Here is a 21,451-nt window from a genome sequence, read left to right as displayed (position 1 = left end):
TTGTTTTCTTGACGATTCAAGAGATGATGCATCGATGATGTCCTGTAGACACAATGGGAGTTCTCAGCCTTGTACAATTGTACAGGACATCATTAGAGCTGGCAAATTGAAAATCACTGTTTGGGGATGTGAGATCGATGCCAGGAGGTGTGGAGAATGTTTAGAGGTAAGAAATGGCAGTTTCCAGTGGCCTGTCAAATACTAAGGGTTTACTAGGCGTAGACAGCACGAATGCTGTGACGCGGGTCGTTCAATTTCAAAAGGTAAACGGCGTGTTGCGGACTGGGAAGGAGTTGGTATAAGTCATGTTTCAATGAATTCGGGGACACAGACTCACCGTGGAGTTACCGAAGTTGCAGGCCACAGAGGATACGGAGAAAGTCACTCGCAAAGAGGACAGGAAGGAAAAGGTTATGGGTGCGGCAGCGACCGATGACCCGGTATCGAGCAAATAAGATGCTCACCTCTTGCCCACGTCCTCGTCCTTCTCCTGTTCAATTGCCCAGCACGTGCTTTCCATCGTCGCTGTCATTGTTTTGAGCCGAGGTGTACTGAGTCGTGGTAATAAACTAGGCTGAGGGTTCTTTGCCAAATTGCGAGGAAGCATGCTGGATTATTGATGATGCCACCCCCGGACCCGGCGGACTGAGGGGCGAACAGGGTGGAACGTCAGCCAAACACCTGCAACCTCAACCCGACACGGAGACTGAGCTACCGGCGGGCATCCTTGGTTTCAAAAACAGGGGACCCAAGTTCCACGTCCCGAGCCATCCACAAAGTCCCGACGTAGACAGAAACGACCGCCGATGCCCTGAAAATGGAACGATGTCAGTGGTTGGGCCATATAATGAATGTGGAGCATACCCTCTCATCTCACACCCGGGCTTACGGAGCAGCGAGAGTGTTGAGTTGACAAGGACTGGAGCGCCTAAACCACCCTGGGCCAGCGACCAGACCGGGGAGTTTGGCATGCTGAGGAGGCGAAGAGTGTTGAGAGAAAGTCGAACACCTGATAGCCGCCTTGGCGAATGCGGCCAGCAGACCCGTCCACGCCGCAAGTGATGGTCAGCCGTTGCAGTGTCTTTCAGTTGCTTCGCATTGTCCTCAAATCTTAAATCTCAATGCACGCTGGAGTTTTCCTAAAGCAGGGTAAAGTACTGAACGTCGAATGTGGTGCGCACAAGTCATACCTGTGGCGCTCGATGGTAATTGCTGTCCGACCTGGGTACAATCGAGAAAACAAAGCCTCAGACATCGAGGGAGTAATACAGAGCATACCATGCGGTGACGGGCGGGGAAGATAAACAGAAATACTAGTCATGGTGGTGGAATGGACACCAGCTTGTCAGTACTAGGATATCGATGTGACGCATGTATACAATGCCACATGTCTCGTTCCAGCATTCGGTATGGGTCTGACAAGGCAAAGGATGAGAGAGGAGGAGAAAGAGCGGGCGAAGAAGTGAAGCAGGACTAGTCAGTTTTATACACAGCAAGCGGCTGACTGTCATTATTTGTTTGAACCAGAGGGGTAAATTGACCAAATATGGACTTGGTGCATGCGTATGTCTGGACTCAATTTGGAGACTTTCGGAAACTTGGTATTCGCATGAACACGAACACAAGCAGAGTCTACCAGCTATGACACGAGGTAGTTCAGCATGCGAAGACGTTCCGCGGATCCAAACGTCTTGTCCTCATAATTACAAGCAACGTAAAAAACACAGGAGCCTCTCACAGCTGTATATACATGCTCCGTGTCTTGCATGGTCATCAACGGCCTCCAAGGTTGAACATGTAATCTACGTGCGCACACATCTCCCATGGTAGGATATCGCCTTTGTCAGTAACTCCTTGCACATAAAAGCGTAACCCTTTCCCATGCACCACACTCTTCGGCAGAATCGCTGGATCCACATAAAATCTATTAGCACGCCCATCTAGGCCTGTTGTTCCAATGAATATCGCCGCCGTGGCCTCCGCGACACTTCCCGAGAGGGGGTATGGGTTGACGTATATGTTGAAGTAGAGAAATGAGGGGAATCGTTCTCTGGTATCTAGAATCCATGCAGGATTCGGGTCTTCGGGTGATGATATCGTCCGCAACGCGAGACGTGGGAAAGAGGATGCGATGTCCCAGGTGAGAAGCCCGCTGAGACCAGTTGAAGGGGGGGTGAGGGGCTTGGTGCTTTGGAATTTAGCCCACAGAATCCCGGGGGTTCCCTTCGAGACGAGGGCAGTGGAAGAAGATGGATATACGGCAAGTTGGCCTAACGAGATTGAAAAATCAAGTGGCTGAGATGGATCTTCGGCAGTAAAACCAATGATCAAGCCAACCGCAATCGACACGTTAGTTGTGCCGGGAGGAACCGAAAAGCTAAGGACTTGTCTGGTCCAACCGTTCTTGAGATCAGATTGAGTGGATGCCCCGACATTGACCTCTGAAAGATCTCCGCCCCCCGTCATCAACGGCTTTACGTAAAGTCCAAGGTCGAGGTCGGTCTCCTCACAAGTGGCAGTCTTGTAAACGATGCTAACGTCATATGACATCAGGGAAGTCACATTAAATGACTGCACAGGGAGCCAGATGCACCGGAAAAATGCATCATCGGCCGCACTGCCAGCACAAGAGATGGAAAGTTTAAGGGTATTCCCTCCATTCCATGCGTCGCTCATGTCCAACATGGATGACGCTGAAGGGAGTGGTTCTTCTCTATCATTGTCTTCCCACATCAAGGATGGTCGTGGCCACACTAAATTTCCAAGGGAACTTTGCTTGTCGACATCAGTCCAGCCGGCATCTGTCTGGAGAACCTTCACGCCTTCAACAAACCACGAATGCCCAACTCCTGGAGAGAACGATGCGTAAAAGACAAGCTGGGCGGGATCAGGAGGGGTGGCATGTCCAAAGAATGACGACAGTGGTTTGAATGCGCCGTGAGGACACTCAGGCTCTCCAGGACGTCTGGGAGCATCAGGCACGGGGACCACCTCTTGAGGGTCTGCTGGACCGATCCATAACTTGCGCTCATATTCCCACCACTGATCCCAGTTCCATCCTGGCTTGTCTTGTTCGCTCTCCCATGTCCATGCTTGCCCGAAAAGGGCAACACTCAGGCCGAGTGATTGGGGATCGATATGTGTAATGGCCTTGTAGGAACCGAATCCTCCTCCACCGTGCGATCCTCGACCCCAGACATCAACACCTGTAAATATGCTTTGAAGAGACTTGACGGAAGACCCCTTCGCATCATCACTGATGAGCACTGGATCCAAGCTCATGAAATACTGGGCAGTGAGAGCCGGGAAAGACGTCGGCCACTTATGGAATACGTTTGAGATAAAGGTGGCGCATCTGAACACACACTTACAGTGTAGTTCGTGAAGAAGGCATCGGACGAGAGGAAAAATGGCAAATTCAGGTTGTTCAATCGGTCCTGCCACCTCAGTTGACCGTTGATTATCACACTGTCGTACCTGTGATTTGAATTGCGTCAGGAACATTTATTATAGATCTCTGATCGGCCTTGACCTCACCAAATAGCTTGGGCATGGCGACCAACTTTTGTCACGAGCTCGGATCTCAGAAGTAAAATCCATCCAGCAAGCGCCCGTGCTTGTTCCTGGCCCCCTCGAAGTGGGCATTCAACATTCAGGAGATAACCATCAAACCCACGCTGACGAGCAAGCTCTGCCAAAACTGAGGCATAGTGTCTTGACATGGGAATCGAATCTGTACGTAAAGTTGGGCCTGCGCCCACCTGAGGGCATCCAACTATCAGCTGGAGGCAGTCAGCTTCTCCAGATCCTTCAAAGATTCTGGAACGGGGTGAGTGGAATGCGGATCATGTAATGGTGTTTTGTGGAGCCTACATTGTTCCGAGCATCTTAACCCCTTGTCGATGCGCCGCATTGATCCATCCTGATGGAGGAACAGTGACTCTGTGATGCGAGAAGCTGGCACAAGTGATAAGATGTGATAAGATAATCAATAAGGTTAAACCGTGAATACGTACTAAACGAATGAGTCACATAGAGGCCAAAAATTGAATGTATAGCACAGGCCAGATGGAGATTCTGTGTACCCTCCCTGTGCAGAATGGAAGACAGAGTCATTTCATTTGCGGCTGAGAAGGAACTAATCATGACATAAATCAACCGAGTCACCTACTGACTTTATAATCGTGGCACACCTTTGATAGGCGGGTCAGTGGGGCATCGTGGAAGGGCATGAGTTTTGCTTCTTCACCAAAAGCTTCCCTCTCTGGTTCGATGATTCTGCAAACTGAGGACGGGCCTGATACTCCAAGACGGCCATCAACTTTTCGTGAGGGATACTAGCCCATTGATCAAGCTCGGCCAGAGACTCGAAGTAGGGTGCCTCGTCGCCAACAAGTTTACCATGACTAGTTCCTCGGAGAGGCATGATGTCCTTGTCCACGAATTCAAGCTGGCGGTTGTTGTGAACAAGAGCGTGGGAAATAGCAGTGGGGTTGTTGTGTAGGATGAACTCTCCTCCAAACCGAACTTTTTTTTTCCGTTTTCATGACGGACATGTCTGAGGAACAACAGGACAGTACAGTCGGTATCGAAACACCAACAGAAATCGCAACGAACGACACCGAGTATATTGGAGACAAGACTCAGCCAACCGAAGAGATTCTGAATGCTCTGAAAGCTCTCAACCAGACAACCGCTCAAAACGGACACGAACAATCTCCAGCTCAACAAGTCAATGCCAAGCAAGATACTCCGAGTCAAGAAGCACCGTCTGAATGGCATGTTCTGCGCGAGAAGCTGCGTGAGCAACCTCATGATCCAGAGGGCTGGAACAGACTCGTCGACCTCGCCGAGGCGCGCGGTGAAATTGAACAAATAAAACAGACCTATGAAGCTCTGCTTGAAGTCTATCCCAACACGGTATGCACCTTCCAGCCTTGCATTCGACAGCCCTTAACACATGTCACAAATATCAAGTCATCCGCTCAAATTGCCTATCTCAACCATTTCCTGAGCCCCGGTCTTTTCCCGTACGCCGAAGAACTCTTCAGAAGATTCCTGAGATCCTCTCCTCTAGTTGACCTCTGGAAGTTCTATCTTACCTACGTCAGGTCAGTGTGATATGTGTGCACAATTCCAGACGCATTGAACTGCTTGCCCAGACGAGTCAATACATCGCCAGCCAGTCGCGAAGCCGTTAGCAAAGCGTACGAGTTTGCCTTGAGCCGGATAGGCCAAGACAAAGATAGCGGGGACATTTGGAGTGATTATATCCAGTTCCTCAAGGCCGGAGAGGTTTGTCGTCGTCCTGCCACTTACAACGTGCCACTAACACCTGTCACAGACAACCACAACATGGGAGGAGCAGCAAAAGATGGATGCCCTGCGCAAGGTCTACCATCGTGCCGTTCAAATCCCTCTTGAAAATGTCGAGAGGCTCTGGTCAGAACTCGAGACTTTTGAGAATAGTCTCAACAAGATAACGGTGATTTATACTTTGCTGATAGCTCGATCTCATCCTAACGGTGGTATAGGCCAAGAAATTCATGTCAGATCTATCCCCATCATACATGCAGGCTCGTACAGTGCTTCGTCAGCTTCAACGTCACCTCGGACCACTGTTCCCTCCGCCTCCAGCTTCTCCGTCAGCACGACCACATCTATACCTACCTCCTACTCCTACGTTCAATGCGGCTGAAAGGGCACTTGTTGGGGCTTGGAAAACGTACTTGAAGTGGGAAGAGAGCAACCCACTCGAGTTTGAGGACAAGGATAAAGCAACCCTTATTTCACGTATACAGGGCGTGTATCGCAAAGCTGCTATACGAATGAGGTTCTATGCGGAAATATGGTTTGTCTCCAATTTTAACTCTGTCATGGATAGCTCATCGTCTGTACAGGTATATGGCTTTCGTGTGGACAAACAGCGTGGGTAAGCCGGAAGAGGCGCTGAATATCCTCAAGTCTGGTATGGAGGCCAACCCTACCAGCTTCCTCCTCCACTTTGCATACTGTGAGCTGCAAGAGTCCCGCAAGGAACATGCTGAGGTCACTGCGACATTCGACAAGTTCCTTGACGTCTTGCGTGCTGAGTTGGATGAGCTCGAAAGTCGTATAAATTCCGCCAACTCGTCTTTTACGTCTGATGGCTCCGGTCGTACTGTGCCTACGAGTGCTCCAGCTGGGAATGGTTCAGGGACGTTAGAAGCGGGAACGATCTCCAATACTTCGTCCTTTGCCACTCAGGCTTCCGATGAGAAGCCTCCAAAAGTCAAAGAGCTCTCCGACCGAAGACAAGAATATGGTGTTGTTTGGATCATGTACATTCGGTTTGCACGCCGTGCTCTGGACCTCAAGGCTTTCCGTTCAGTTTTTGCGAAAGCTAGGCGTGACCGATGGACGCCGTGGGAGGTATATGAAGCCGCTGGTACGTCGAAGGCCCACGAGTTAGACTCGCAGATAATGATGGTCCCTCTTCAGCTCTAATGGAATACCACTGCAACAAAGATGGTGGTACCGGCGTGGCATCGCGTATCTTTGAGAAAGGTTTGGAAACTTACGGTGACGAGATTGAGTTTGTTCTGAGATATCTCGGATTTTTGATATCTGTGAATGACGAAAACAGTTACGTTTCATTTCTTACGCACTGTTCGCCCACTCATTATTTCCTTACTCAGATGCCCGAGCTCTTTTTGAACGGGTCATCACAGCTTTCCCGCCTGAACGGGCTCGTCCCCTTTGGGAAAGGTGGGCGCGTTATGAGTACCAGTATGGTGATCTTGAGGCAGCACAGAAGCTTGAAAAGAGAATAGCCGAAGTTTATCCTTCGGGTACGTGTACGCATACTTTATTCGGGATGTGGAGCTTACAGTTGTTTCAAGATCCGCCCATCAAACGGTTTGCTCAACGACATACATATCTAGGAACTGATGCCATTGCAGCACGGGATCTTGGTTTTTCCATGGCAGCTCGCCAGCCTGCCGCATTGGGTTCAACCAGCACGTTGAATTCTATTGAAAAGCGTACAGACTCTTTGTTCTCCTTGACTTCAGCCTCGCATATGCCAGCCAGTCAGCCGACCACAAAGAGGGCCTCATCTCCGGACTACAAGAGACGCGAGGGCTCTGTCAGACCTGATTTTGGTCCCCCCAGCAAACGGCAGAGGCCATCATCTCCTCCGCCTCGGGACCGTGACCGAGAGAGGTGGGAGGGTCCCCCTAGGAAGCGATTTGGAAGCCCCGCAGGCTGGGAAAGAGAACGAGACAGAGAATTGCAGCATGTCAAGAAAGATCGCGAAGATGACAAAGCGTCTACTTTGCCCACAGTTATCTCGTGGTTTGTTGGACAGTTACCTAGCCCAGCTTCCTTTGATGGTCTGTCACTCTGTCTTTCAAACTCAGAGGAATCACTGATGCGAGATTAAATCTAGGTCCCGTGTTCCGAACTGACGACCTGATGATGTTGTTACGCAATGCTGTGATTCCTAGTGCTACCAGACGTGCTACCCCACCACCCACGCCGCTCCCGCCGGCGCCTCCTGCTGCGCGTACTGGTGCGTATCCTGATTCTTCTCAATGGACATACCTTCTAATTTATGCACAGGTGGTGGTCGTCCACCTCCGGATTATGGACCATACCAAGGGCCTGGGGGAGGAACCCGTGGCGGTCGCCGTTATTAGTTTTATTCTGACGTGCTTAAAATCTAACCCCTGGTTTTTCGTAATCGTTGCTTTTCCTGTATTTTCTTTATAATCATATTGCAAGTCCAGTGATTCCGCAGCACTCTCACCATCATATATCTTCATTCACAATTGATCGTATAGTAAAACAAAACCAGTACAAGATCACTCATTCCTTTTTATAGAGCAGAATAAAAATCAAGTTTCAAACGCTGAGTGAGTATAATGGCACGACAATATTTTGCACCAATGTACTAACTCCTCTCTCGACATACCATCGCCAACTACTTCCTCCTCTTACCAAGTCTGTTGCGTGAAAACAGTCTTGGATGATTGCGACGGTAGTGGCGTAGATCAGTTCTTGAGATGTGCACTGCGTAGCGCCTTCCTCAGTACCTCTTGTTGTTCCCAAATATGACTGTGAAGAAGTCCCATGAGTCTAGGATAGACCAAGTCTCTGACCTGCCGTCCTCGGTTGCAACGCTCGTTCTGACCACTGGTGTGCCTAGATATCATAATCCATCATTGTGATCAAAGTAGACTTTGGATAATTCTGAATTCAATTCTAGCCGATTTCTCACTGAGATTCAAGCTTGAACGTTTGAACGACAGGAATCACTGCTAAACAACGGTCAAAGGTCCCAGGGGAAACAGAGAGATTATTGAAGGGTTGTTTATTCGAGTAAATAAACCTCGACTAAGATATCCCAGCACCGAACAAATATGTAAAGGTACAGGGTTAAATATTCCATAATGTATTACGCCAGTAAGCAAGCTCTGAGACACCGATAGACAGACACCACCTCATTTTGCTTCAAGAACGACACCATCTATACGACCACTGCAGTGTGATGAGTACGTCACGTCTGAAAATTGAATTAACCACTGTACGCACTATCAGTCATCTTGGAACGAGCCGAGGCAGGAGGATAGTAATTGGCGTGCTCCAGAGCGCTGTCAGAGATCTGGAACTTGTCGACGTTGGATGTTTGGGGGGTAGATCTGTCTTGTGATTCACGTAAAACGTCGACCGGTAACTCTGGGCGATAAACATGCGGAGTTCGGTTTTGGGAACTGTGGGAGCCTCCATCCGACCCTAGATAATGACGCGCGTTCAGTAGAGCCATATAGGAGTTCACGTATACTAAGTGCATCAAATAAGCTTTCTGCACGCAATAGGAAACTAGCAAAGCGTACATTTGGACAGTAGAAACTCGATTGCGAGGAAGACGAAGTTGTTTGGCATTGATGCGTCCTGTAGGAGGTTATAAGCTACATGTTTGTAGATGCCATCGGGATTCTCACCGTGATGATGCACGCCATCGAGCACATACTTGAGAGAGTGGGTAATCAGTGACAGGCTGGTAATGAACAATCGCGAGACGCATACCTTGTTAGGCATCCTGTATTAATAATGTCTCTTACGAGCGTCCGGAGTGTCATATCCGTTCTACGATACCATCAGTCAGAGAGGGAGAGAGAAAAACAGGAAAGGTCATACTTAGTGAACCCCGTCTTGGCAGAGGCAAGGAGGTAACACAATGAACAGGCGATGAGAAAATCGATCATAGTCATTGTGCCCAAACTCAAGTAGATGGTCCACCGAATCTTGGCCAGGTCCGTAAAAAGGTAGGACTTGAATCTAGATCAGTGTGTTTGGTGAGAAAAACAACAGATGCGGCGACGGATTGATTTACACAGCCCAGAAGAGAACTGGTGGAGGGAGACAGAGGTCAGAAAAACGGATCAACAAAATGTCACATTTTACTTCACCGAAGCCAACACCTGCGATACAGATGGATTGATGTCAGTCATAATTTTTTCACGACGCAATTATACACTTGCTTGATGCCAAGACGATTAATACCGTCTTGTGGTATTTTAAGGTGGGAGAAGACGAGTTATAGCATGATCACTTACCATGAACACAGGGAGAAATCTGGTCCTCCCTCTGCTAACTAAGACAACCAGGTAAGCTCATGAGTGTCATTGTAGCACGAGTGGATACATACTTATCCATATACGCTGCAGGTATAGGCTATATCCAAACACATCAGCAAAGGAAATCCACTGGCAGAAGTAATACTTACAGGTGCACGCTATACACAATACATACCTGAGAAGCAATGAAGTGAAGCATCTTACGAAGTAGTTCGCTTGTTCTCACTTACGTCGATGACTATTAGTGCCTACGCGTGATGAAGTTCAGAAGGGGAAAGTCCAGTATAGTTGTGATCATTTCGCACCTTAAAGCTCCACACCATTTCAAGAAGAGCCAGTGGGTTTGCGTAGTTGGAGATCAGATAATAGTATATCATATGATTCACCAAAGCGACATGCAAAGCATCTAGAAACCTTGCAAACGCGATTACCAAGTTAGCCAAAGCACCAGTAAAAAGCCCTAGAAACGTTTACCAGAGCCAGCATACCTTGAAGCATTGTGTTAGATCAATGTCTGTCTTTCACTTTAGCACATAGGGACTTACCGCAAACTTGTAGAATGTGAATCCCGAGTTTCTGCGTGACTGGAAGTAAAGAAACACTTGGACATTGCTCAGGCCGAAAAAACTAGATCAGTCGAAACTGAATAAACCTATGACTCCGAATTAAATATTGGACTCACATTGCACCGATAGCAGCGCCGATATAAAGCGCACCGAAGGTGCTATTCAGATCAAGTTGTGCCATGTTGGGTGCTAGAATCCAGTACTCCCAAGAGAGTTGTAAGAGGGTCGTAAGGTCCTCCAACTTCGTGACTTATACCCTGTCTAAGAGCGATGCGCGCATCAACAGAAGTAGTGTTGATAGGGAGGTTTATTATTTATTTTGGATCATAATACACAGCCCCTAGCATGACACTCACTCCCATGCAACAAAGGGCAGCGCCAAAGATGTTTTGTCCACCCGCTGGAACGACTGATTTTGATAGGTCAGAAGTCCGCGGGAACAGCTTCTGTGCCTTGATGTGGATGGAGGATATGAAGGGCACCGTGATTTGAATCACCTGCAATGGCGAGACCACACCAGTTTGGTCGCGTGTGTGATGGCCGAAACTGCGGCAACGCTATCAGTACGCAGCCTCCATTGGCCCCGGCGTCAGCGTCACCATCACTTACGAAGGTCATCCGCACCTATCCGCACGGCGATTTTCGAATTACGAACTGCGTCAGGGCCAGGATGATTGGGAGGAACTTCAGTGCCATATGTGCCTGCAGGGGAGTCACATCCGTGCGCGTAAGACCTACAACTTACAAGATGCAGCTTCCTTAAGTCCAGATTCGACATAGCATCAGGTGTGAAGGAGATGCGCCGCGGCTGTGACCCAGCCTGAAGGATATGCCGTCAGTGGAGTGGCATCACACTCACTTACCTGTGCCAAATTGCCAATAGACCTTATCTATAAAGTTGCAAGGAACGAGTCGGTGGCCTTTCTTAGCCTTTTTTCGTTTGTTGATTTTGATAGTCGTTGTAGTTGAAATTTACTGTTGATGGTACCAGTTGATGCCGCGGGATTAGCAAGAACTTCGTAGTTGACGGCGTACCGTAAAATCGATTCCACGCAAGAGGGATTGCAAAAACTACAAGTACTAACGATGATAAGATACATAAAACTGCGAAATAAAAACAATAATCTATCATATCAAATCGACCCCAGGACCCAAATTAACACACTCCATGCCTCAAGGCGAGTCAGGATCATCGCCCCCAGCAGCAAAGTCATCCAAAAATTCCTTGAGAGTGTCTTTCATCTCTTTTATGAGCTCGTCACGATCCCAGTCAGTACGATGTCTCCAGATGCACCCGAGCACTGCTGCACGAAGCTGTTCGAGAAGCTCGACGGAAAGCTGCGCGGTTCTGGAACATAGGTCGTATTGAAGAGTCGAAAGCAGATGTTCGTCGACGTGGAAGTCTGGCAAAGGAGTAGGAGGTCTTTCTATTTCGACTGGGGGTACGACCACCATGGGTTGCTCTTGCACAACATCAGCAGTGGGAGTAAATGATCGAGTGGCTGGTGGAGAGGGTGTGCGGGGAGGCGGTAGTAATGGATTTAAAAGCGCGACTCCCATTGATGGGGACAACAAGGGAAGAGGAGGAGTATATCCATCTTGCGCGGGCACTCCATCTTGCATGGGCACTGTAGATGGTCCTGCACCATTTAGGATGTGTGATATCGAAGTTGCTGGGAACCCCATGTCAGGGGACATCGGGTTTAAGAGCATAGGGTCAAAGCCAGGCGGTTTGCGCGGGGAAGGAGAGTCGACGGCCATCGCATTTGAGCTTGGCAGACCATCGACAGCAGGTACAGTAGGTGCACCATAAACGGGCAACGTGTCACTATCAGGATGCGGCGGCTGAACGTCATTTGCAAAGCGCACAGCCGAAGCTCTATTCTGAGCGCGAGATGCACCGATGATGTCCATCGGGTCGTGATCATCATCGCTCATTATCGTCCGCTGACGTTTCGAGTTCCGAGGGGTGCTGGGTTCTTCTACCTTATCGTCACCTGATTCAGGAGAACCGCTGTGACGCTCATCCGAACGTGCCCTTTTCAGACGCCTCTCTAATTGTAACGGATCCGTGATAGTGATCTCAAGTTGCTGGCCGTTGTGGCGAGCACTCCTGCGAGGCGCTGCCGCGCCGTTCTGAGCGTCTTCTCCGGCCCGGCCCTTCCCTTTCGCCTTCTTGTGTTCCTCCCTTCTTTTCCGCTCCCGCTCAGCCATCCGTTGACACTCATGCTTGAACTGATGATCGAAGTCTTGGATGCTGACTTCGGCTGCGGTCAACATAGCTTGTGCTTTAAACAGCCGGTCACCATTAGGATCCTGATACACACGGGCCGCGGCGTTGAAAACAATCTTGTTGATGTCCTCTAGGAAATCGTGCGGAGTGAGGTACTTGCCCTTGTACAAGTCAACGTGCATCCTCTCGAGGTCCATGTCGAATAGTTGTGGTTCCTGTGGCAGCGGTTGTGGTTGAGGTTGTAGCTCTGGCTCTGGATGTTCGATTGGCTGAGGATCAGGATGGATGCCGTTGATGATGCCGTTTGGCTGCTCCTGGGTGACCTGCTCACAAATGTCGATTACATCGTTTTCGCCTTGTATGGCTATGGTGGTAGTGGTAGCAACGATTTCCACTTCATTGACCACAGGAATTGGATCGAAGTCATACTCCTCCTAGCAAGGATGTTAATCATTGCAAGTAGTCGCTAGCCCACACTCACCCTAGCTTTCTTGGTAAATCGTTTGAACTTGCGTTTCAGCTCCGTCAGTATAGGGCCGAGTCGGTACTTCAGTAGCGTGATGACACGCTGGTCATTCTCTTCCTGAATGGCAAGTTCAGCAGCCGTCGGTTGACGGGGCTCAAGCGGAGGCGCAATCGGTAACTCCTCAAGAATTCGTTTTCGTCGTTTGATGCCATCTGCGAACTGATTCGGCGGTCGACGGATGTCCGCGATGATACTCGAGAAGAACGCTTCTCGCTGGGCTTCGGTGGGACTCGGTAGTGTGAGGCGATTCTCGCGGGTCATACCAAACCACGAACGGACGTCACGGGGTAGTGAGGAAAATGGACCGTCTACAATGGCAAGTACGAGGACGGGGTCCGTAGGTGCAAGCGAATCAAGCATGGACCTGACAGTGGATCGTGCAGTCTCGGAAACTGCTGCTGACCACCCATCGAGAGAAGGAAGGTAGATAACCGAGGGCTGGTGTCTTTTAGCCTCGACAAATAGTTGAACTACAGCGGCTTCCACAGTCTAATGATACCATGAAGAGGACACGTTTGTCAGGAGAATAAGATAAGCTTACCCGTGTTGAATCACCCATAAGTGTCCCCAGATCGAGAGTTTGAACATGATATCCCTCCAAATGATGGAGGGCGGCGGCTCCTAAATAGCCTTGTCCCATACCAGCAGACCCATGGAGCACAAGTCGTGGTCGATAGACCCGTAAGGTCTCCATCGCTATGGGACAATTAGCGGCTATATCGATCTGCCAGTAGCCAGCACTCACATTGGATGAATAGTTCCCTATCGAGGGCATTTGCCTCACTATCATCTTCCCACATAGCTTCTTCCAAAGCAGTGCGCTTCTTGCTAACAGGAAGTACCCTGTTGATAGCATCTTTCACCTTTTCTAAGGTATCCGAAAGCAAAGGAACAAGCTGGGTCGGGAGAGGTGATGCGGATGAGGACGATGAGCGTGCAGATGATGGGACGAGCTCTAGAAGCGCAACATTAGTTTTAACAATCTGTATTGTATGATAACAAAACATACTTTTGATGGAGATCATGAAGTCTCTGAATGTGACGCCGATAGTCTCAGGCTTGAGGAGAAGTCGGTCACTGGACTGGTATATTTGAGGATATCGCCGTTGAATAGCATTCAAGGCTGCCTCCGTGCACAAAGCCTGTGGCTAGGTGAGTATCATGACCAGCATATGTGGTAGTAAAATCACATACCCGAAGATCAGCACCACCGTAGCCCTTCGTGAACTTTGCAAGTCCCTTGATATTCTCAGCACCTTCCTCACCCTGCCAGCCCTCCCAGTCCTTGGTCATGATCGTCAAAATACGTTCACGAGCCTCGAGAGATGGAAGGGGAAAGTAAAATTCCCTGTCAAATCGACCAGGTCTTCGTAGCGCAGGGTCGATGGCATCTGGACGGTTGGTGGCGCCTATGACTATCACCTGACCTCGTCCATCCATACCGTCCATCAGCGCAAGAAGCGTTGAAACGATCGAAGCATGTATCTGATCCTGCTTCGATGACCGGACGGGTGCCAATCCATCAATTTCATCAAAGAAGATGATACTCGGTTGGCAGTTACGTGCTTCCTCGAACAGAAGACGAAGTTGGCGTTCAGCCTCACCGACCCATTTCGACAGGCAGTCGGCGCCCTTGCGCATGAAGAAGGCTAGAAAATGATGAGAGGTGATGCGCTGACGGAAAGGAGTGCAACTTACAGACTCCCTTGCCATTAGCCCGACAGCTCGCGGCAAGAGCACGGGCAAGGAGCGTTTTTCCTGTACCAGGAGGACCGTGGAATAGCACTCCACGAGGAGGTGTTAGATTGAATTGCTGAAAGACTTCTGGATACAATAGTGGGAGGATAGTCATTTCCTTCAAAGAATGGATGTCTAAAGACAGGAGGTCAAAAATGTATGGCAACGGAATGGAAGAGCACGTACGATCATCCAAGCCACCGACTTCATCGAAGGTGACATTGGTATTCACTCCCAATGGGTCTGCGTCAGCCAATGCTGCGAACAGATAAGTTCGAGAAAATTTGCAAGCAACAACGGCAATCACCTGCATCACCAATTTTACCCAGGTTTGAAGGGGTGCCAGCAGCAGCAGCAAGGTCGCCTGGTAGTAGACCGGCGCCACCTGCGGAAATAGGGCCTCCGGCACCAAAAACCCCGGCACCTCCAAAAGGTTTACGGGGTGTTCGAGTTGGAAAGTCGGAATCCTGGCATGAAAGTGCATCAGCTAATTTCTGCGTGTGGCAAAAAAAATATCATGACGCACCGAATCATCTGCTGGGGCCATACCCATCCACCTGCTCAATTCAGCACCAGAAGCACTCCATCCTGGACCACGCTTTCGATTACCACCACCTCGGCCACCAGCCTGACGCGGTTTGGCTTGTTTCATCTCCTCCAGCGCTGGTGGAATGGCATAGTTGATTCTGGCACGCTGTCGTAGTGAGTACGGCCGACCATTCGGCTGCAATCCCTGATGCTCATGCTCTACCTCGCCATCCAAATCCACCTCGCCTTCGGCATCGAGGTCGTTATCTGAGGATGTGCGTGGTGCATCATCAAGAGAGCCATCCGCATCAGCGGAGCCGTCCGATGGCTCGTCGATGTAGCCATCGTCCATTTCGGCAGCAGCTTTACTCTGTGCACGCGTCAATCTCTTGGCAGGGTTATTATGGGGGTCATAGCGCTTGGGTTGACGAGTAACGCGTCCACTAGAAGTCGTAGGGGGAGGTGGGGGGTTCTTGTTCCTATTGCGAAGGACACGACGATTGCTTGTTATGTCATCATTAGTGATGGAACTTCGTTTACTAGAAGAGCGCGTTTTTCGACGTGGTTGATCATCATCTTCGTCATCACCATCCATCGCGTCAATATGTGAATCGACGAGTTCGACATCGTCATCATCTCGAAATATCTTGTTGACATCGTCGTCGCTCGACTCGTTATATTTGGTTAGCTTGACTGTGCGACCTCTCTGGGACTTGACGAAGGTAGCAGGGGGAGGAGACTCTGGTGAATCCGCCGAGACTGGTGGGTGGTCATCCTCATCCATCATGGACTTCTCACTTGCGAGGTACTCTGAACTGGATTGGGAGGATCCACCGTTTCTGGTTGAACGACGCAGATTCATTGGAGGGAGCTTAATGGTGATTTTCGGTGCAACTGGCGGTGGCTCGTCGTTGGGCGATGGCAAGTGGAGTGGTTCGGATGATTCTACCAAATGAAAGTGCTGCTGAGGAAGCGGTGGATCGGGATCTTGCATAGACAAAAGTCACAGCGCAGAATCGCGAAAAAAGGAGCGCAAGAGGAGTGCGCTGGGTGGGGCTTTATGACTTCGATGATTCCCTGATTGTGCTTTGAATGATTTTAGATGAAAATTGGATGAAACAAGCAAAATTGCCTAGGACGTTGGCAGAAGTACTGACACCACCTTTGTTTGCAGGTGGCTATTGCCTGCTATTGATTGTTTGGCTTTGTTTGTATTTGATGGCGCGTGGTGACCATGTTGCTCCGAAGTGGTGTCCTCCCCATTTCCCCCTCCCCTTCAACTAGCCAATTCTCTCCAAAAGACCAAGTTTCTCCACTTGGAAACCATAGATTCTTTGCGATCTTGGTAGTCTCGGAGATCCAAGCAGAAATTCATGAATTTGAGTAGAAAAAAAGGGAAAAATAAGGCCAGATGAGGGTTTTCAGTTGAGGTGGTTGACAAGGCGTGGTGGAAGTTCCAAGGGAAGAAGTGCTCAGTTTTCGTCGTCGATGCTGCTGTTTGCCATCCCTCCAACTTGCTGAAGCTCATGACGTAAACGGCAATTCGCGGCCCGTGACCTCGTCACACAAAAGTGACGGATGATCAAAGCAACCCAAAAAAGGAGCACGTATTCGTTTCCACCAGCCAGCAGCCCTTCAAGAGGCGAGTTTACGGCAACAAGCCTACCCATGATATTTAAAGCGACAAGCGACAGCCCGCAGAAGAACCCTATGGTTTAATTTCTCCCATTTCTCTATCACGTATTCACGACCTGTACGACTTCAAGTTTTTTAACTTCATGAATAATACTTCCCCACTTTCTGACTTCCCTCAACAAACTCATGCTTCATTATCTGAGCGAACAATCAGCCAGCACGCGCTGTCATCCGATACCCGAACAGAGGCATTCCCATCTCATGGTGTGATTTTGTCGTTTCGATAACCGCTCCAAAGTCCTCTGATTTGTTCCAAATTGTAGTCGCGAGATCCAGCAGTGATTCAGAGCTTACTAGCTCAGACAAGTTATCCGCGCTTCCGGACTCTTCTATGACACGTCCCCGTGTCGCAAGCAGGATTGAACGTCAGGGCCTTCAAACCTCGCAATCCGCTCCTTCCCTGGAGCGCCTGATAGGTAATCCTAATGCTTTCACCCCTGACTACGATATACCCAAACCAACAGCCCCAGAGGGTTCCATCGGCAAGGGCAGTCCATTCCAACGCGTCTCCTTTGAAAGCGGCTCTTCTCGTGTACCATCCCCTCCAAGTAATAATTCTCGTCCTGGGAATAACGTACATCACCCTTTGCTTCGCGATGGTGGCGCTCCGCCTTCAAGGTCCCCACTTATCGAGTCAACGCTATCTCGTTTTCGTCACCCAAGTGACCCCCCTCGTCCACCCTCCGTCATGCGTGGAGGAGCTCAAACGCCTAGGAAGGGTAGCTTCGATTCTCCTTCCGCGTCACAATCTCGAGCTGCTTCCCCTATGCGCAACATGTTTGGATGGGCTGGTTTTCATCGTAGGGAAACGCGCGAAGAACTATTCGTCCCGGAGAACCCCTTCCAGAGGCGAAACCCATTACGCAGATTTTCTATTGGTAGCCCTGACCCCCGCACCGGTGAAAGCTTTGATCCCAACTGCGAGGACACGCTCAGGCAATGTCTACCCCATCCAATATCATGCATCCCCTTAAAGACTTCGCGAAGATTCTTTCGCTCCTCTCGTTATTTTTTGATGGATACCTTCCCCAGGCAACTATACCTGCATTTACTGTTCCGCCTTCCTTCTCTTTATTTTTCACGCATTGCTCGTATTTATGAGGACGCAGAACTCAGTCGTCCGGACATTCAGCGATTGATTGATGCCTGTGCGTCTCAAACGCAGAACCCCTCCTCCAGCCCCATACCACCAGGGGCTCACTACCACCCACAGCCTGCTCTCCCTTTAGCAGACGAATGGACCATCGCCAACGTCTCCCCAGCTCTCATCCGATTCAAGGGGTCCTGGGAGGCGTTTATCGACTCCCTGCTCCGAGAGTGGAAGACCCTAAACCTGGTCTCCGCTCTATTGCTTTCGTAAGTTTCATTGTTTTACTTTCGGAAGATGTTCAATGTCCCTCCCACAGTGCCATATTATCCATGTTTCAGGATACCGAGATTGCTCAAGATCCTGTGATCCGCACAGCAGCACTACTTTCGCTCACTTCCGCATTGATGAGCCTGTCGTTCGGCTGTATTTACATTGTCCGCTTTGGCACCATGAGAAGCATGTACAAAGCTACCCGCTGGGCTGAGGTATGTGGCGCGTGGCGCTGCTATCCTTCCAAACACTCACAGCAACCCCACAGGAAGCACGTAAGACAACCACCTTCATTTGGTGGAATGTGTGGGTCCTATTAGCAATGCCTGCTGTCTGGCTTGCCTGGTTCGTCCTCCCCGCTGTCATCGCGTTCTCACACTCACCCGTGCCTCATAGGTCCATGTTCTTCTTTATCGCCGCCATTCTTTCGTTCGTGTGGCGCTCAGGTTCTTCAACAGACAGCATGTCCCCTGCACCGCTCTCCCCGACCGCCATAATGGGCCCGCGCATCGCCATCACATCCCTATTCATAGTCGGGCTGATTGACTTCATGATGATCGTCAAGACGCTGCATAACTACGGACGCACGCGGGACGTAGAAGGTGAGATGCGGTTGTTGGGCACGGATGATTCGTGGCAGGCACGGCCTTCTGCTGACCGCGAGCGGGAGGACCGAGGGAGACGGGCGGGACATCCGTCAAGAGGTAGAGCGCGCTTCACGGGAGAGGCGCGCGGGCGTCCTGATGGGGACCGTCCGTCTGATGGCGGCGTGCTGTCAGCTGTCACAGGCCTCGGCCTTACGAACCTTGATAGTGTGTTGCAAGCTAGTCCCCGTAGCTCCAACGAATTGTCGCGGGAGAAGGAGAAGGCTGTGATGAATGGGGCCACCAGTGATTGAATGGAATTGTGTGCTTAATTTGGACTCTTACAATGATACCTCCGCTCTTTCAGGATGACACTTTCGCGAGCAGTTAGGCGGTATTGACACTGTATTACTATGTACCTACTCATCCGCTCTTTTTGATGTACCTTACTTGTAGGCAGGTAAACTGTAACCTCGCAATGGAAGATCGTTCAAAAAATTATTGGTTTGTCTAGTTAAGCACGTTGGAAACAAGTTACAGCAGAAAGAAGTGATACACCAAATCCGATACCAAGTCGAGTAAGCTACAGACAGCGAGAAAATTCCATCAAAACCAAGGCAGGATCGGGAACAATAAGGCGGATGGGAAAGCGTATACAATAACCAAAAGGCAGTGTCAAACATCAGACAGAAAAATTTGTCTGATAAAGATCAGATCGTGCAAACATGTCATACAGCGTCTAGTGTGGAAAAAAAGCGCAGTAATCGTGATGAATTAGAGTAAAGAGCAGTGTGTTGTGTTGTGTTCGGACAGCTTCTGGAGCTAACCACAGGATGAGCGTTAATGGTGTGTACAAGAAGATACTTTTTTGACTCACGCAACAATCATTTGCGGGAGCCTGATCTGCCGTTATAATTCGGCGGAGGATATTCAAAGGGCGTAAAGGCCTTGGTGATGAGCTCTGTTACGCCACATCCAATGAAATGGGTGGCGACATCCAACCCGGGTGGGAGAATTTCGCGACAGCGCGGGCATTGAAGCACAGTTTGCCCAGATGCATACGCGGCACCGACAGGGGGAGGGATAGATCCACCTTTCTTCGTCAGTGGCGGCTGCGCGTACCCGCCACCGGACGAGGTGAACGAGAAAGACGTGGAGTGCGAAGGGGCCTGCGAGTGTCCATGTCTGTTGCTAACATTATTGTTGGAAGGGGGGGTAAAGTATGACATGATGATTTGAGATGGTTGGGGATGAGGACTGAAGAAAATTGACAGACGAAAGGGGTTTTATATGGAAGATGCCCAGCTGAGCCGAGGATGGGCTTTGCTTTGACAATGCGTGGATCTTGAGATCGTACTGCGGTGTCCAAGGTTACCTACAAACACGAGGCTGCCAAGTTACAGAACAAGTGGATAGGGAAACGCCACAATGAAATATACCAATCCACACGGGGGGCAGACAAGCTGGTCTTAACCCCGGTGGGATTACAGAACTCAACTTTATTCATTTTTGGACCTTGGAACAGGCCCATGTCAGCGATCCTTTTCACTTCCACGATCAACTCACCTCGATTAATAGATAACCGAGAGTGCTATTATTTATGAAAGTGCCGTTATTCCTAATCATTTGAGAATAATAAACCCCACCTTGTACGCCCGCACCCGTAATATTTTGGCGAGATGAGTTGTTGGAATGGGTTATTGTGATGTCTGATCATCCGCGAAGTCCGAAATAGGTCAGCGATGGGAGCATAATTGCCGACGATTTCTAAAATTGCATCACGGTCAATTGAGCTCGCCCACTGGTTGAAGAAGCATGGGTGATGACCCCGAAAGTATATTCTTTTCAAAAAATGGATGACTCAATTTGAATCATTTCCGTGGAAGTTGGGCGAACTAGTATTGCGGGAGCCGCTGGCCTTCGAAGGCGGTTAGATGATGCCTCTTACCAAGGACACAATTGTATTCCAAGAGGTTTCAGGATCAGGAATTGACGACCTTTCAGGCAAGAGGTAATGGTATCAACAGTTGTGGCGGCGGTGACTACCAAACAAGTGATCAACCAAGTTGGGTAACTTGGTTGACGGACAGTCGGGTGTGCCGATGAGGCGTCGGCCCCATCCTAGTACACGCGTCGTTCATCATCTACAGCAACCTGTGGTAACTTCGCGGTCGCCGATCCTCGTGTCCTTGTTGAATTTGTCTTCGAAAATAATTTATGTATCCCTCCGATGATGAGGGTGGGAGTAGCATCAACTATGTTCGCATCACTGGTATCGAGCATGGAGTAAACGCGCAGAAAATTAATTGAGCGAGTTTGTTTGTATTGATTCTGTTCTAGATGATCCATCGGATGATGAACGATCGGGTGGTGCCGATCTTCCGGCAAGGGCCGACGGCACCTCGCGTGGCCCTCGCTTGAGCTTCATGAGACGGTTCAACGACGGATATCTACCAGTATAGATTTTGCTGTCTCGGTCTGTGAAACCAGGCTCTCCTTCCAGTGCTCGCCGGGGCATCTGTGAGAGCGAACTTGGTCTCCTCGCATCAGGAGATCAGCCTGAGGGCCAGGCAAGTCCCATAATGTAAGCCTTCAGTGCTTC

At 49.7% G+C, this 21,451-nt stretch overlaps 5 protein-coding genes across 5 annotated transcripts; 2 read left to right on the top strand and 3 right to left on the bottom strand.

Moving 5' to 3' along the window:
• Nucleotides 1-1,546: 1,546 nt before the first annotated feature.
• Nucleotides 1,547-4,463, bottom strand: DEU56DRAFT_822953 (glycoside hydrolase family 85 protein). The gene is made up of 7 exons (XM_041354176.1): nucleotides 4,250-4,463; nucleotides 4,176-4,193; nucleotides 4,017-4,090; nucleotides 3,874-3,957; nucleotides 3,538-3,819; nucleotides 3,372-3,477; nucleotides 1,547-3,321 (listed from the first exon to the last, which is right to left on the bottom strand). Exons 1-7 carry the CDS (start codon nucleotides 4,424-4,426, stop codon nucleotides 1,774-1,776), a joined length of 2,289 nt encoding a protein of 762 aa, XP_041204920.1. The 5' UTR covers nucleotides 4,427-4,463; the 3' UTR covers nucleotides 1,547-1,773.
• Nucleotides 4,464-4,470: 7 nt separating this feature from the next.
• Nucleotides 4,471-7,812, top strand: DEU56DRAFT_556518 (uncharacterized protein). Its single transcript, XM_041346795.1, has 11 exons — nucleotides 4,471-4,920; nucleotides 4,978-5,111; nucleotides 5,163-5,295; nucleotides 5,345-5,485; nucleotides 5,535-5,851; nucleotides 5,901-6,427; nucleotides 6,481-6,624; nucleotides 6,678-6,830; nucleotides 6,882-7,373; nucleotides 7,430-7,552; nucleotides 7,603-7,812. Exons 1-11 carry the CDS (start codon nucleotides 4,546-4,548, stop codon nucleotides 7,677-7,679), a joined length of 2,616 nt encoding a protein of 871 aa, XP_041204919.1. The 5' UTR covers nucleotides 4,471-4,545; the 3' UTR covers nucleotides 7,680-7,812.
• Nucleotides 7,813-8,254: 442 nt separating this feature from the next.
• DEU56DRAFT_556493 (uncharacterized protein) lies at nucleotides 8,255-10,523 on the bottom strand. The gene is made up of 17 exons (XM_041346794.1): nucleotides 10,303-10,523; nucleotides 10,166-10,247; nucleotides 10,095-10,108; nucleotides 9,926-10,034; nucleotides 9,851-9,868; nucleotides 9,770-9,795; nucleotides 9,692-9,717; nucleotides 9,600-9,637; nucleotides 9,525-9,549; nucleotides 9,453-9,464; nucleotides 9,377-9,392; nucleotides 9,181-9,321; nucleotides 9,070-9,129; nucleotides 8,985-9,012; nucleotides 8,877-8,934; nucleotides 8,575-8,823; nucleotides 8,255-8,520 (listed from the first exon to the last, which is right to left on the bottom strand). The coding sequence occupies exons 1-17, from the start codon at nucleotides 10,365-10,367 to the stop codon at nucleotides 8,510-8,512; spliced, it is 978 nt and encodes a 325-aa protein (XP_041204918.1). The 5' UTR covers nucleotides 10,368-10,523; the 3' UTR covers nucleotides 8,255-8,509.
• Nucleotides 10,524-11,185: 662 nt separating this feature from the next.
• On the bottom strand, nucleotides 11,186-16,345 carry DEU56DRAFT_556422 (AAA-domain-containing protein). Its single transcript, XM_041346793.1, has 10 exons — nucleotides 15,209-16,345; nucleotides 14,990-15,149; nucleotides 14,869-14,940; nucleotides 14,644-14,817; nucleotides 14,140-14,594; nucleotides 13,955-14,087; nucleotides 13,691-13,900; nucleotides 13,487-13,641; nucleotides 12,901-13,434; nucleotides 11,186-12,853 (listed from the first exon to the last, which is right to left on the bottom strand). The coding sequence occupies exons 1-10, from the start codon at nucleotides 16,202-16,204 to the stop codon at nucleotides 11,360-11,362; spliced, it is 4,383 nt and encodes a 1,460-aa protein (XP_041204917.1). The 5' UTR covers nucleotides 16,205-16,345; the 3' UTR covers nucleotides 11,186-11,359.
• Nucleotides 16,346-17,236: 891 nt separating this feature from the next.
• DEU56DRAFT_903495 (uncharacterized protein) lies at nucleotides 17,237-19,326 on the top strand (the record flags this gene model as incomplete). Its single annotated transcript, XM_041356640.1, has 4 exons — nucleotides 17,237-18,261; nucleotides 18,312-18,480; nucleotides 18,534-18,610; nucleotides 18,662-19,326. 4 exons carry the CDS (start codon nucleotides 17,237-17,239, stop codon nucleotides 19,161-19,163), a joined length of 1,773 nt encoding a protein of 590 aa, XP_041204916.1. The 3' UTR covers nucleotides 19,164-19,326.
• Nucleotides 19,327-21,451: the final 2,125 nt, after the last annotated feature.

The sequence above is a fragment of the Suillus clintonianus genome (genome assembly GCF_016758775.1).
Source record: "Suillus clintonianus strain FC179 chromosome Unknown DEU56scaffold_80, whole genome shotgun sequence".
NCBI lineage: Eukaryota > Fungi > Basidiomycota > Agaricomycetes > Boletales > Suillaceae > Suillus > Suillus clintonianus.
The sequence above is the reverse complement of the archived record's forward strand: the minus strand, read 5'-3'. Positions and strand labels throughout refer to the sequence as shown.

Coding starts and splice junctions, on each gene's coding strand:
- DEU56DRAFT_556422 (XM_041346793.1), bottom strand. CDS start 16,204: ATGCAAGATCCCGATCCACCGCTTCCTCAGCAGCACTTTCATTTGGTA. Junction 15,150..15,208: donor TGGCCCCAGCAGATGATTCG/GTGCGTCATGAT, acceptor CTTTCATGCCAG/GATTCCGACTTTCCAACTCG. Junction 13,642..13,690: donor TAGGGAACTATTCATCCAAT/GTGAGTGCTGGC, acceptor ATTGTCCCATAG/CGATGGAGACCTTACGGGTC.
- DEU56DRAFT_556518 (XM_041346795.1), top strand. CDS start 4,546: ATGACGGACATGTCTGAGGAACAACAGGACAGTACAGTCGGTATCGAA. Junction 4,921..4,977: donor TTGAAGTCTATCCCAACACG/GTATGCACCTTC, acceptor ACAAATATCAAG/TCATCCGCTCAAATTGCCTA. Junction 6,428..6,480: donor GGAGGTATATGAAGCCGCTG/GTACGTCGAAGG, acceptor GTCCCTCTTCAG/CTCTAATGGAATACCACTGC.
- DEU56DRAFT_822953 (XM_041354176.1), bottom strand. CDS start 4,426: ATGCCTCTCCGAGGAACTAGTCATGGTAAACTTGTTGGCGACGAGGCA. Junction 3,958..4,016: donor CTATGTGACTCATTCGTTTA/GTACGTATTCAC, acceptor CACTTGTGCCAG/CTTCTCGCATCACAGAGTCA. Junction 3,478..3,537: donor CGCCATGCCCAAGCTATTTG/GTGAGGTCAAGG, acceptor TTCAAATCACAG/GTACGACAGTGTGATAATCA.
- DEU56DRAFT_556493 (XM_041346794.1), bottom strand. CDS start 10,367: ATGGCACAACTTGATCTGAATAGCACCTTCGGTGCGCTTTATATCGGC. Junction 10,248..10,302: donor GGCGCTGCTATCGGTGCAAT/GTGAGTCCAATA, acceptor CGACTGATCTAG/TTTTTTCGGCCTGAGCAATG. Junction 9,013..9,069: donor AATACAGGATGCCTAACAAG/GTATGCGTCTCG, acceptor CACTCTCTCAAG/TATGTGCTCGATGGCGTGCA.